The following is a 15,884-nucleotide window of genomic DNA, read 5'->3' as shown; positions in this document are numbered from 1 at the left end:
GAAATCTTGAAAAAATAAAATCCAACCCCTGCGCCCTGTGAATGGATCTTTTTAGCACCAGGATTAAAGCAGCTGGAAATCCTGTCTGCACTATGCTTCCACTTGCAGACCTCGACGCTTTAATGCCATGATCAAAGAGAGAAATCAAATCTGTGAAGCTCAATTGCTTTCTCATCATCTGACTTGTAAGATCAGCCTTGTTCTGACCAGTGCCTCAGGAACTGGGAGCCACACGGGTGTTGTGTGGCGACTGCATCCCCACAGAGGGCATTTCAGGGCAGTTGGGACACGGAGGTCCCCAGCAGACGCAGTTTATTCTCAAAGGCTGAGAACCAGAAACTATTTCTCTTCTTTTATTCTGCATTTAAGGATGACAGGAAGATGATAAACAGCCAAAACCCAGACACATCAATACACTGGCAGGACAAAAGCCCTTTGTGATTGGCAGACGAAACCTAAAGAAGGGGAGGAGACCCTCTTTTTCTTCCTTTGCCGATGGCTCTGGAGAGACGCCTGAAATTTTAGCCCTCAAAAGCTTCTCCCTTTACCACCAGATCGCCTTGCAGGTAAACACCTTCCTGGTTCATTGAGTCACTGTTACGTATTTGAAAAAGGAATCTCCACTGAAAAGTGATAATGGTGGAAAAATACTCCCTATTGTACAGCCATAATTCTTGTACCCTTGTCTGTAGGCACTGCATTTCCTCTCTTTAGGAGCCTCTGCAACTGGATCCAACTACATGTAAAGCAATCTGTTAAAACGAGGACAAGATTTACTGTTGGAAAGAACAGGTTTAAATCAGTTTCAGCAGTTTATATACCATGTGTCTAAACATGATCAAACCTAGAAAATCAGATTTAACCACTTCAGATTATCTCTATAAAAGAGTAAATTTCTTGATTTAGCAAACGCAGTGAACTATGTGCAAAAACTGTCATACCACTCTTGCTCCTATGGAAATTATTACTATAGACTATTCAGTTAAATTTTTAATAGTGTACACACAGTACTAAAATACCTATTTCAGTTGTTTTCTAGCATGCAAATTGGCAGGTGTACTATGCAAGAGGGTAATGGAAGCATACAATACTTTTATCAAAATGTGTTCCTTTCTTTCCATATAGACATAAAATCATTTGCACTATTTAATTTATGAGGGAAAAACAAAGTCACCCGAGTGATGATCTTCCAACCCTTAAGATTCTGTGATTCTGTGAGTGTATTGTAAAAGTGTGTTTGTTTCTGTTTAAAAGCAGTGAAAAGTGACCCACTTTAGGAGTATCTTCTTGACTGTTCAGATGTGTATTACTAAGGAACAGATGTATCACCATATCTCAAATCAGAATAAAAAAAAGCTAAGGAGATGGGAATTAGACAGAACAGCATTTTCTTCAGTTGCTGACAGACAAGAAAGCCTACTCTGCAGCCTTTCTGCATACTGGAGGATCATCAGCAGCATCATTTAACCAGGAGAAAAATAAGAAATCAGCCTGACTACAGTCTACACAGGTAATATTTCTCATTTGGACCTAATCTAACTACAGCTTACACCTTCAAGAAGGGAGCTAGTTTGAAGACAAAAGTATAATACAATAAAACACCTGCCTACTTATTTAAATCCACTATCACCTTTTCAAATTGAAAGACAAAGTGAAAAATATTACAAACTGGGACTGGAAAACTTCTTTTAACAAGAAAGGTGGTTCAAGGAATGCAAGACAGTATCCATCTTTTAAAAGGAAAAAAAAAAAGAATAAGAAAAAGCTAAAAAGACAATGATCACCTTTATTCTGGGCTATGATTTGACTGTAATAAAGGTTTAGGTAATGCTTGGGTATATAAAAACAGTTGAAGACAGAAGCATATATGCAAGAACATACTGTGTTTGTAATTTAGTTACTTGAATGATCCAATATGCTTTTAAATAAGCACTCTCTTTGAAGACCATTAGTAAAACCAGAGACACAAAGCTGCACTACAGCCCTCATAATGCATCCGTTAACGTTTTCTTACTCCTTTAGTTACAGCTGGTTTATGGCTGCTGGAAATCCTGTCCTGCTTGACCCCTTACTCCTTCACTGCACATACTGTCCTATCTCCTTCTCCTCTTATTTCTCTTTTGTTCTCCAGTCAATCAGTTTATCTGATAAGAAGAGCAGGTAAAGAGAAGCAGTCAGTTTCAGCACTTGGCCTAGCCCATCAGTCATCCTCAAGAGTATACAAAGTGGTGAAAGATTCAAATAAGAAAACATTTTGAAAAGCACCTGAGAGGAGCATCCCTTTCCTTGGCACATGCAGCACCAGCCACTTCCCTCCCCTCGGCTCCCATCGCCACTGCCAACAACTGACCGTGACACAGCGAACGCAACACAACTCATTTGTCTTCGTTGATAACAACACTGCTGCTGCTGTAGACTCTCCCTCACCTTTCCTCCTATCCTCTCACTCACTTTTCAGGAGAGACTGTGGAGCTGCTGTTTTGGACGAGGGGAGGCAGAGAGCAGCACTGGGCACCGGCACAGCACCAGGTAACATTTGCTCTGATTTCTCAGAGACGCTTCTCTCCTCCTGAGACTTACTATCAAAATGGGTATTTGAGATACTGCAAAGAGATTTATTCTTATCCCTTTGAACACCTATATCTTACAATATAAATCCTGAGGTTTGCGTTTGTTCCCTGCAATGCATACAGATGTGCACTTTGTAACCTCCATCCGGAGACAGGCACAGACTTGACATTGTTTGGCATGACGTGACATGACATAACATGACAGCTATACTATCGCAGGCTGTAAAATGGTCAGTGCAAAGAATAAAAGGCCAACACGGCATGCAGTTCCTCAGAAGAAACTATAAATCCAATAGGCATCAAGCAATTAATAATCACAATCAAAACATCAAAAGTTTTCTCTTAAGCTATTTCTAGGAAAATAGTCTGATAGCTGCTGGCATCCTATGACTAAAATAACTCTGCTCTCCTCACATTTCAATATCACAAACACATACATTCAGAAAGTAAAAATGAATCCTAAATTTTACATTCTCATCCCTAAAGTTAATGCACTGTCATCATACACTTTCTAAAGAGAACTTACACAGCACCAGGAAAAAAACCTAGTAAACTGAACATTAATTGGCAAATGCCTAATTTAAATACTACTCTCAAATTGGCAAAGCAACCAACAGATATCAGGTAATTATTACCAAAGATACACATGGAATTCAGTAACAAGACAAAGATAACATCTTCCTATATTTTTTGAAAGATAGAAAGAAAACAAAATAATATTTAAATTGCCTTCCCAAATCATGAGATGTATCTCCAGGATGCATCAGAAATATAAATGGTTTCTCCTTTTACTGGATCTAAAGAGATTACAAAGTCCACTGCAGTTTTCTACTTTATATTACTGTACAAATTAAAATAACTTCACAAATAATTTTAGAAACATAATACAAACCATGCATGCAAAATAAGTCAGAGAAACCACCTTTCATGAATTTTTGGCACTTGTGACGACTCTGACTTATTTTACTATGGTTTCTAGGTAATTTTAAGGAAAGACATTACCCTATATTTATTCTGCCTAGACTGATGCCAGTTAATTTGGTGCACAATCATCAGCTGAGATCAGATCTGCAACATAAATTAAGCCCACACAAGACTGAGAATTGGCCTCCCAACTTGCCGATCTTTTTCCTCATATTTCCTAACCTAAAAGTACCAGGGCGGTGAATAAAACTGAAGATGAATCTTGAAAACCTATTTAAAAGAGGCACTGTAGGCACGTTGATGATTGAGTTGATGTAAGGTTCTCTTTAACACTAGAGTATAAATGGGAATTGATTTCCCTTAATTTTATCAATACCTTTATTGTCCCACACTAGCCAAAGGAACAGGTGAGAAATAGTGACTTGTACTGGCGAATGCAAGAATACAGAAATAGTAAAATAGTAAAAGTGGGATTTGCTCATGGATGTTCCACAGCAGTCACTGAAGATGACTGAATGAAGGAACATGATCGGGAGAGGCTTCTGAACCTACTTACAGGTGCCCACCATAATCCCGCTGGACACCGCAATTTCGCACACTAACAGACATTTTTCTTCGTAATCTAAAAATTCTTCTTACCTATATGAAAAACTGATAATCTCAAATTCCTGCACTTAAAAATATGCTTAAGAAGTACCTTTAACTCCATTATGTCATTTTTGAGATAGAGGTGGGTATGCAATGTGAGCTTGGAGGGGGATCAGTGTTCCTCTCCTGCAAATGTAGCATAGAGCCAGGACCAGAGCTCTGCAAAACTTGGCAGCAACCTCGCTTCAAACTAAAATAAAAACAATACCACAGGGCACTGGAAGACTTAAAAGGACAGAAAAGAAAAGTTGAAACCAGTGGGTGTCTGGTAAAAGAGTATGAGACAGGGAAAAATAAGTAATTCACAAAAATAAAAAAGCAAATATACTTTCTCGTGTTTTATTCTATTGGTATATAAATAGAAGATAACCTCACCTTTCTACCCATATTTTGTATTTGAACTAAGCTTATGTAATTCCAAAGGCAGTGCTCTGCCAGAGAAGTACCAGAGTTAACCTATAAGGTTATCATCTCATCTGCAACCCCCTCCCGTGACACCATGTTTTATTTTTGCTCACACTAAATAAAACAAACTGATATTTATAGCATTTCTTAGGAGACTGAATGTTTTCATCTACTCACCAGGTCATCAAAAATACCTCAGAAATCAAGTTTCATGACAGTTATCAAAACAATGCTTTGAACCACTGAGTTTGAGATGTTTATATAAAGACAGTAAAAAACTTATATAAACACCCCAAAAAATTCTCATCTGCTTTTTTCTTCTGATTTATTACCTAATAATTCAATAGCAGAGGATTTGTAATGTGCTCTTGTAATTCTACAGCAAATGTAAAAGACTTCAAAACAATCTTTATAAGCAAGGGGAAGATTATGACATTAAATCCATATAATAGCAACTCTTGACTGTTAAGCTTGCTCATTCTATACTAAAAAAGAGAACAGAATTAAAATGCAAAAACATCTTTCAAGCAGTTGCTTCTGTACAAAAGGGACATGAGATGATTAAACAAGAGGCTAACATAGCACTGGTACCACACATTTTTAAAAGAAAATAAAGGCACTTTGAAATATCAGGTCAAAAATACTGAATAAATTACAGGATATGTGTTTCATAGGGAAAGAAGAGTAAATAGCTGTAATTTGGGAGGCTAGAATTTCATTAATGAGATAAAGGGCTCTGCAAACAAAAGGACCTTTCTTAAAGGTTTTCAGTGACTTTACACAAGCTTCACTATTCCCTCTTAATGGCAGTCTATGATAAAGTGCATCTGTGTTTCTTAGATGTTCATTGTACTTTTTATTATCCATTTTCAATCAATAGGTAATATATAAACAACATTAAGAAACCGAGAGATTTCTGTTGTGAGCTATGCAAACCCTGAGTTATGAAAAACACCATGTTCTGCTTTGTGGAATCACAGCAATGACTTCTGATTACAGTTTTTAACATTTATCTCTATAGAAGGCAGACTTTATCCTCAACTTATGATCAATCACTCATCAGAAACATCCAACTTCCCATAATCGCTGGTTTCAGCTTGTACATGGAGTTTTCCTTAGTAGGGTTCAGAGTAGAGGAATTAACATATGTCTATTAGAAACCAGCAGTCTATATTGTAAGGATTAACTACCATAGCAACCAGTGCTGTAGTCTGCCAACACATATTCACCCAAATTGCTGGATTTTCTAAGTTTACATGAATAGGATTTATATGTAGGTGTTCATCTGTTGTGCAGCGATTGCAAGTATTCTATTATATGGATTTCTTCAAATATATATAAAAGCACAGCAACTGCATTACCCCACAAAAAAAACACTTAGAGTAATATTTCATAATCTCAATTCCATGCACACCATAATTAAAACAAAAAAACCAACAAAACACGGAGACATTAAAGAGTGCTTTTGTTATGTGCCACTTAAAAAATGATGTATTTTAAAACAACTTTTACCTGACATCATACAGCATCACAAATGACTTCTCTTCTTGAGTGAGCAGCGAGTACTACGTCCCAGTGGAGTTCAATGTGACCTGAACATTAATTCCTAAAGATATAGGAATGTTCCTCTCCCCAGATACATCTCTGTAGAAGTTTTTTAGGAAAAATGTGTAGAAGGGAAAAGAATTGTGTTTCAAATTCTGAGTGGGTATGGATGCGGGGCTACAACCTCATTGCAGTCACAGAGGCGTGGTGGGACAGCTCCCACAGCTGGAGCAAAGCCATGGAGGGCTACAGGAAGGATAGGCTGACAAGGCGAGGAGGTGGAGTTGGTCTCTGCGTGAGAACAATGAGGCTGCACTGAGCTCTACTGGGTGGGGATGAATGCTTGTGGGTGAAAATTAAAGGGCAAGGTAATGTAGGTGATCCTGTTGTGGGAGTTTGCTACAGGCCACCTGATCAGGAGGAGGAAGTGGATGAGGCCTCTATGAACAGCTGAGAGGTGCCCCACAGTCACAATCCCTGGTCCTCACGGAGGACTTCAACCACCATTTCATCCAATGTCACACCAGTCTTCAAAAAGGCCAGGAAGGATGACCCAGGAAGCTACAGGCCGGTCAGCCTCACCTCCATCCCTGGAAAGGTGATGGAACAACTCATCCTGAATGTCATCACTGAACATATGAAGGATAAGATGGTTATCAGGGGGAGACAACATGGCTTCACCAAGGGGAAATCCTGTTTGACCAACTTGATATCCTTCTATGAGTGCATAACCAACTGGCTAGATGAGGGGAGAGCAGCGGATGTCATCTACCTTGACTTCAGCAAGGCTTTTGACACTGTCTCCCACAACATCCTCATCAGAAAGCTCAGGCAGTGTGGCTTGGATGAGTGGACAGTGGGGTGGATCGAGAGCTGGCTGAATGACAGAGCCCAGAGGGTGGTGATCAATGGCACAGAGTCAAGTTGGAGGCCTGTGGCCAGTGGAGTTCCACAGGGATGGGTTCTGGGCCCAGTCTTGTTCAACATCTTCATCAACCACCTGCATGAGGGGACAGAGTGTACCCTCAGCAAGTTCCCTGATGACACCAAACTGGGAGGACTGGCTGATTCCCCAGAGGCTGTGCTGCCATTCAGCAGGATCTCGACTGGCTTGAGAGTTGGGTAGAGAGGTACCTCATGAGGTTCAACAAGGACAAGTGCAGAGTCCTGCATCTGGGAAGGAACAATCCCATGCATCAGTAAAAGCTGGGGGTCGAACTGCTGAAGAGCAGCTCTGCAGAGAGAGACCTGGGAGTCCTGATTGATAATAAACTAAATATGAGCCAGCAATGTGCCCTCGTGGCCAAGAAGGCCAATGGCATCCTGGGCTCAAGAGGGACAGGGAACTTCTGGACAGAGTCCAGCACAGGGCCATCAAGATGATCAGGGGACTGGAACATCTTCCTTATGAGGAAAGGCTGCAGGAACTGGGGCTGTTTAGTCTAGAAAAGAGGAGGCTCAGGGAGGATCTCATTAATATTTACAAATATCTCCAGAAGCAACACTAAGGAACCTCAACAGGTCCTTATTAATATGGTAACCTGAAAGACAGCCTGAAAGCTGTATCATGTAGACAATATAATTCTTTCATGAAGAAAACAATTCTGAACCCTCCAACTCAGCTTATCATTTCCTAGGTTTAGCAAAAATCATCTTAAGCCATGCTGGTGTGCAGTGAACTTAAAATGCTTAAAGTCCAATTCTGGAAAGCATCTCTGCTTTCCACGCTTAACCCAATCAATGCCACTGGCTCACAGAGCTGATGCCACCCATTGTGCATCGTGGTATGAGTGTGCAAGGAAAATGCCCCAGCTCAGAACTGCACAGAGCAAAAACAGTGGCTAAATTCAGTTAACTCTGGAGCTACCAGGAATGGCAGTGCCAACCAGAGATACTGACTGGGGACAATTATCACTTAAGCTCAGAAAACTTAACAATAGTCTCATATAAGGCAATTTCTATGAACTCAGAAAACAAAGACTACTGTACTTTTATTCCTTATGTAATTTTTTGGTATTTTGGGAGCACAGGGGTATACAGTCTTGGTGACCAGAAGTGTAACTGCTTCCAGCACCTTGTAGGACATTTTGGTGAGGTGGAGAGGACAAAAAAGCCACCTTTGAAAGAGAGTGTCAGTAAATGCTTGTTAGCAGTGAGTAGCATTTTACAGTCAATGGGAAAACATTCTACAAGCCAAGCAGATCTGACGTTAAATAAGGTGTTGCTCTGAGACTTTTCTGAAAGTACTGTAATTCTAACACAATTTTGTCAGTTTGATCTGCTTATGGTTAGGAAAAGGCTGAAGTGATTTTGAGTCATTGAACACAGGAAATGCAATATAGTGATTCCCAACTCTTCTGCATTTTAGACAACAATCAGAGATGGGAAGCTTGCCTCTCCCATGAGGGGTGGGGAGGAGGCTCTGGAGAGATCCTCCAAAGGCTGTCCAAATATCTTAGTGAAGGAGTCACCGATGAATTCACACATGGATGAGACAATGACCAACTCACAAGCCCAGTCCAGATAAACTGGAGAAAAGATGAGGGTTGACTGAGTGACCGCTCTGCCATCTGTCTTTTCCCTCTCTTATTATATTTCCATGACTAGAAATTGTGGAATAGCTCTTCAATTCAGTGTGGTAGAAAGGTCACATTTCTCCCTCTACTAATTTCCAGATACGCTCCTGTCTGCCTGGAGCACTGATGTGTTCCCTGTCTTTGCCTGCCCTCCTGCCTCCATTCCGTATGTTCTATAGTTTTTACAGCACAGAGCTGCAATTTGGATTTCTTTTCAAGGTATGTCTTTCGAGTTGCATTCAAAAAAGCACAGCAAGGTTATCCTCCTCCAAAGATTTTATTGGCCACTGTCTTTGACAGCTTCTAATAGTAAAGATTTCACAATATAACAGCCATTGATGTGCATCAAAATCTGGAAGAGACTGAGGAAGTTACTTATTTCTTTCTCCGATATCTGTATTATTCAAAATCTGCTCCAGTAGATCTGAAAGGACAGACAATCTGTAGCCAGGGAATCTTTTCACTGCTTCTTTCTTAAGATTTCCTTCCTCACTATCTAACTGAATTCATCTGTGCTGCTTCTAAGAAGAAATGTCTTGCTCTGTTATCTCTTGTCCTTCCTATCATGGCCAATGAGAACAGACTATTCTCTTCCTCTTTTCAGCAGTCTTGTACACACATTAAGAGAGTTATTCCATCCTTTTAATTAACAATCACAATTCATCCTTTTAAATAAACCACCTTTTCCAAACTCCAGATCATTGGAGGAGAAACTCAGAGGTTTCTCTGCCTTTTCAATGTTCTTCTTGGCATGTAAGAATCAAAAAGGACACAAAAGTGCACTAACAACTTCTTAAACTTTAAGTACAATAAAAAGACAACTTCATGTATCTTATAAGCTATATATATCCTGTCATGGTGTTTCCTCTGTGACAGGAATTTGACATTGTTGACTTACACTCAGCTGGCAGAGGGACAACTACTGTTGGATCTTTTTTTCAGTGAACTGCTCTCAAACCATTTGTGTGATGGGTTTCCGCAGAGCCACGTTTTGCTTGGTAAAAGGGGAAGTGAGCTGCAGTGCTGGTCCCATAAGCAGTTCTCAAAACATCCCCCAGCTCTGAGGGGGAGCCACCTCCAACCAGCCAGGCTAATCTGGCACCTCTGCCATCACTACTTAGGACAGGACAACTGAGCCAGACAAGCAGGTGTACAAGTGGTACAAGATGGAGGTGACCATGCAGACCCCACAGTCAGAGGAGAAGGAAGGAGAAGTGCCAGACCAGAGAGCCCTCTGCAACCCGTGGCGAGAATGCAGCTGTGTCCCTGCAACCCATGGAGGGCAATGGTAGGACTGAGAGACACCAGCAGCTCCGTGTGAGTGTGCCCAGACAGGCCAGAGACTGTGTGAGGAGGTGGCCATGGTGCAGGCCGTGCTGGAGAGCCTGTGGGCTGCAGAGCAGACCCACACAAGAGGCAGAGAAGAGCTGTAGCCTTTGGGATGAATGGACATTGGAACTGCCTGTGTAGAACTGACAGGTGTGTAAGGGACCCCAAGCTGGAGCAGGGAGCACCAGCCTGCCCTGAGGAGAGACAAATGGCAAGAGACATCAGGAAAAGACTGACTGAAAGCCTCATTCCCTGCACGCCCTGAGCTGTTCAGAGAGGGGAGGAGGCAAAGACACCAGGATCAGGGCTCCAAGTCCAGGAAGAAGGGAGCGGTGGAGATAATGTGGTCTTAAAAGGCCAGTTGTGCTCTTCACTGTCATGCCACTCTGTGTTGCTTTCCATTTGTTATGTTTTATGGTTTTGGTTAGTAGTGGATTAAATCAATTTCTGTGTTCTTCACCAAGTTGAGAAGTCCTGTCTGTTTTCCCCAGGACCATAAGTGGTGAATGAGCCCTCCCTGTCCTTCGGGAGTTCCAAAGGCTCTCAGTACATTTCCCTTGTTGGGAGAAGGAGGAGTAAACCAGTGACAGATTGTGGTTCTTTGTTCCTGCATAGGCCTAAACCATGACAATTTGATTCTCCACAGTTCCTCACCTGCAAATGTATTACCTCAACCTAGTCACTGCTAAATAGCTTTATAGTTTGTCAGATTCTATCTCCAGTTCACATCTACCTGAATTCCAAGTCTATTCTGTAAAGTATCTGCAATTCCCAGTCACCAGTTTTACCTACACATGTAGTAACCATTCCCACTCTTATCTTTGTCATTATTCAAATAAATATAGATATTATTTAAATAAATATATAAAAATATGAAACAACAGAGGACCTGAGTTTGTCAACACAGCCAATACTTTCTCTGACAGTTAACCTCTGATGATTCTGTCCACATATTATCCTGGGGTTCTTCTGTGCTTACCTAAAGGTAAGGACTATCTACACCTAGTTACTTTAGGAAAGTTGCACATGGATAACTGTGAAGATATTGTAATTGCAATATCAATTAAACTCAGAAATAAAACAGAAAATAAGCTAGTCTGTGCCAATTTTCATTTGGTAAATTACTTTGATCAACTCATTTTGCTTTTGTTTACAAACAAAAATATTTTGATTTTTTTTCTTCATAATTAAATGAACGGACCTATAACCTCTTGGTCTTGCATTTTAATTCCTGTGTTGCAACACCAGACACAAAGGAATTACATGTTGTTGCTGATTGCTCAAGAGGATATCCATCAACCCTGGCATGGAGGCTCTAATTTTAGAAGACAAAGTGGTTTGGAGCCCATTCAACTGTCAGTGCTGCTGTGTCAGGTCAGGGAAGAATTCACCAAATACCTGTGGGCTCTGGTCAGTTCTCATTTAACCTCCAGGTGGTCTCTAAAACACTGGTTCATTACCAAAGGTACAGACAAGAGACAACTAGCTTCCTCCAAAACCATCTTATATTTATAGCATTGACCAGCATTTTAATCTTTCAAGTTAGTTTAACCAGTATTTATGCAGACAAATGTCCAACTTAACCTCACAAGCCAAATTCTCTGAGGTTCTTATGCCATGACTCTGGGAAGTAGGAGAAAATAAAGCAAGAAGATTGCCAGTGAAAGAGCCTTAAAGGGTGGCAAGTGAAAGGAGGAATGCTTCTTCAATCCTTTAAATTAACAGCACACCCCTATCCACAGACTGTTCTTGGCCAGTATCTGTAAGTAATGGAATTACAAAAAAAACCAAGCTGCAGCTTCCAGTTTTGTAATTATCAGGGGATCATACAGCTTGAGGAATCAGAGATGGTTACATGCCATGAACATTTTAAGTCAAAGGGTTGTAGTCAAAGGTTACTTGAGCAACCAACTTACCAGTTTGAGATTTAATTAAAAAAAAAACAAAACTGAGGTCTGATATTTAAAAGGGAAATAACGATAAGATAAACAACTTATCACACATATCTTGCAAACCAAGACAGAAAACTGTTTCTAAAATGAGTGGCTCATCTGACACCACTACCTTATGTTCTAAAAAGGAATACAACTGATAACTTGTGGAAACATGTGAAAGTTGTTTACTCTAGAGATAAGAGAACATAGTTGCACCTGCATGCATGTCAAATATTTGATATTATTTAAGACTGTAAAAGCTCATTCTCTTGTTCTCTGTTTTCACCTGAAGAACAAATGTCATTCTTAAATACTATAAGCTATTTGAAAACATAGATGAAAAGCAGTGTTTCAACTGTTTTCATACGATGCAATGTTAGATCTCCAGGGTCTTAATTATGAGATGAGAGGAGGCTCCTTATGTAATCAGTATAATGTCCCGATGATTTAAAGCATTTAACTCAGCATTTCCCTTTTTAGCCCAATTATTTCACTGCATTGAGGTTTTAATGCCACAGAAGCAGCTTACTCAATTCAGAAAGTTCAAGTTGAGAATATACAATGCACAAATACCAAAAGTCTGTTTAAAATAATTCTTACAAACATAAATAGATATACAAGCAACATACCTGAAAAAGAACATGAACAGAGCAGCTGTGATGCAGAACAAAAGGACCTACAAGAAGGAGAAAGAGTGTTACTACATAAAACATCACACTACTACTGCATGTTCTGGATCATGAAGATTTTACAACTGCTATAAAAGTTACACTTTATTTATATGCTTGATGGACCAGAATGAAAGCTTGTTTGAATCCACCAGAAAGGATTCTCTTGTTCTAGTGGACTTTGAAACACTCCTGTAGAAGTTAAAAAAAGTTTAAATCCACACCAGGGTAGTGAGACACGAGACACAACAGCAAGTGATGCCACTTAACAGAGTCTGGAAAAAACAATAAATAATAAAATAATAGCAAAACAATAGAATGACAACAACAAAGCAACAGAATGGAAATTTAAACATATTTTTCTGTCTTTGCTTTTGTGATTTATTCATATATTACATTGCTAGCTTCAGTTTAAAGGCAGGATATTTAAAATGTCTGTGCTTCTGCCTAGCTGCTTTTCAGCAAGTTTGAGAGCAGATAATTCCATTCCCAAATGACAGTATCCTTTCTAGCAGTTTACCTTGGTGTTAAACTCACTATGAATAATGCCATCTTGCTCTAGATTAAAAATGTGATCATACAAGAGTTAGTGAGCAAACTTAGCTGCTCTCCAGCACTGAGAGGGAAACGTCCTACTCCTTCCTCCCATCCTGGGGTCAGTGCTTTTATCTCCTTCTTAACAACTCCACAAATATGACTCACAAATATGGAAGAAAACAAACTTAAGGAGTAAAAAACAGTGAATCAAAACTTTGGAGAGTTTTCTGTCATTTTTATTAGTATAAGGAGATCACTGGAGGAGTGACCACTGGAAGCACCAGAGCAGGCACAGGCAAAAGGGAAGGAGGGGGAGAAAGGAGCAGAGAAAGATGAAGCCATTCTCCTTGAAATACTAACAAGCTGTTGTACCTTGACTGTAGAACTGCTTGTACATGCAGCTGTTTCAGAAAAAAATATACCATGGTTTAAATTTATAACCTGCCTGAATCTACTCCATCTTTGCCAGATACAAATTGAGAGTGACAAAATACCGTTTTGCTCTAGGCACAGTAGCCCATATCCACGCCATTATTCAGGAGGTAAAAACTTCACAGAAAAAAAAATTGCAAGTGTTCTAGAAGACATTTGCACTAATTTTCCAGGGTTGAAGAAGTTTTGATCACAATAGGATACAGCTAGATTAAGGGAAAAGAAATGGAAATGCTGGTAGCAGTGCACCCTTGAAGGTTATAAACACAGAGAACAGTAGCTGTTGCATATTGATATAGATCAGAAAATGTGATAAAAATTTGAATAGGAAAAGTTTACAATGAGAAAAAAAATAATCTTACAATGAGAACACTTCCCTTTTCTAAGTCCTTTGGCATGTGACTTAAAATTAGGTCACACAAGATGTAATGTTTACTGTGTACACCACTTTTTTCCCCTTTTCTTTCACTAGTACTATCGGACTTTATTATTTTGCAGCAAAAATACAAACATCTGAAATCATTCTATATGAAATTAGAGCAAAGTGAGAAAAATGATACATTTCAGTTCAGAGTAACAGCAAAAGCAGACTTATATTTAGACCCAAGTTCTACTGAAAAAGATCTGCCCTAACCCTCCAAAGTTCAGACCATATTTAATCTTCAATTCTTTGGATGCCATTTCTGGGAGACAGAAAGGACAAGACATCTTGAGAGTTCAAGCAATGACATTCAGAAACTGGTGAAAAATGGCAAAGAATTGATTTTCTGGAGGGAGGACGGGGCAAGGAGTATGCTTTTGCAAAATAAAAACACTTCACTAAACAGTCCTTTTTCTTACCCTTTTAACCTTTTTTTTTAAAAAAAAAAACCAACAAGTTTGGTAACAACTAACAAATTAAAGATTCCCTCTGAGCTCTCTCTTCTCCAGGCTAAGGCATCCCAGCTCTCTCAGCCTCTCCTTGTGTCAGAAAAGCTCCAAGCCCTTCACTCCAGTATGTCCATGTCTATCTCGAACTGCAAAAGCCAGCACTGGACACAACACTACAGATGTGCCATTATCAGTGCTGAGTAGAGGGGATCGCCTCACTCAACCTTCTTGCAATGTTTGCAGTCTGTTTCACTAGAGGGGCCCTTTGCTGCTCATATTCAGCTTTGTGTCCACCAGGACAGTTACTTTCTGCAAAGATGCTTTCCAAATGTCCCCAGCATACACCGGTGTCTGGGGTCATTCCTCCTCAGGGGCAGGACTTAGCATTTCCCTTTGGTGAACCTCATGAGGTTCCCGTAAGGCTCATTTCTTCAGTCTGTTGAGGTCTCTCTGGATGGCAGCAGCAACTCCTGCCAGTTTTGTATCATCCACAAAGCTCTTGCTACTAACTCCAGTATGAGCTCCAGGGATACACAAGTGACTGGCCTCCCAATGGACTCCGTGCTGCTGATTACAACCCTTCAGCCTGTAAGTTCAGTTCAGCCAATTTCAATCCACCACATCATCCATCTATCACTAGTCTATAATCTGTATTCAATTTGGCAAAATCTGGACAACTTAAAATACCTGAAGGCCCTGCTTAATCAACCTCTATCATCATCAGATGTCTTCCAGAAGTTAAAAATATTCTTTTAAAACAAGATGATGTGGAAGACCCTGGTCAGGTGGAAAAGAAGAAATTGATATTAATTTCTGGGAATATTGGAATATCAACCAGGTCAGCTGTAATATAGAATCATAGAATACCTACAGTTGGAGAAGAACTTTGAGATTATAAAGCCCAACCACTAACCTTACAGTGCCAGGCCCATCACTAAACTAAACCATGTCCCTCACACCTCAGCTATGTGTCTTTTAAATACATACAACTATACAAGAATAAATTATTTGAATGAAACAGTCAGTTTGTAAACATCTAGGTAACAAGAGAGTAAGAAACAACCAATAAAATACACAAGTAAATGAAAACTATTGCAATTTTCGTCTTTGACAGATCTTTTAAGGAAAGGAGCAAGTGTAAGTTGAACTTCAATGCAACTTAGTGGCAGCTGCATATGTTAATTAAGAAAGTGGGCATAGAGCTTAGCAGTTCATCACTGAACAATTTTAACTGAGGTCTGTTCTGCTTTCCTCTTCAATAATGATTTGAGTGATGGAGCAGAGATTATGTCACAAATTCACAAAATCCTTTAGAGGCCAGGTCTTCATGCAAAGTGACTGAATTGTCCAAAGTCAACAAGATGAAATTCAAGAAAAACAAATAAGAAGTTGGCAGGAGAAACCACAAACACAAAAACCATGACAAGAAACAACTATGTAAGGAGT

At 39.8% G+C, this 15,884-nt stretch overlaps 1 protein-coding gene across 3 annotated transcripts in view; it reads right to left on the bottom strand.

Moving 5' to 3' along the window:
• TMEM135 (transmembrane protein 135) overlaps positions 1-15,884 on the bottom strand; it is a 168,306-nt gene that overhangs the window by 48,883 nt on the left and 103,539 nt on the right. For all 3 annotated transcript variants that reach the window (XM_062020360.1, XM_062020361.1, XM_062020362.1), the window contains one exon: positions 12,561-12,607. In XM_062020360.1, the coding sequence (XP_061876344.1) occupies positions 12,561-12,607 (47 nt within the window). The remainder of the gene's footprint in view (positions 1-12,560; positions 12,608-15,884) is intronic.

Source organism: Colius striatus, chromosome 1 (assembly GCF_028858725.1).
Source record: "Colius striatus isolate bColStr4 chromosome 1, bColStr4.1.hap1, whole genome shotgun sequence".
Taxonomy (NCBI): Eukaryota; Metazoa; Chordata; class Aves; order Coliiformes; family Coliidae; genus Colius; species Colius striatus.
The sequence above is the reverse complement of the archived record's forward strand: the minus strand, read 5'-3'. Positions and strand labels throughout refer to the sequence as shown.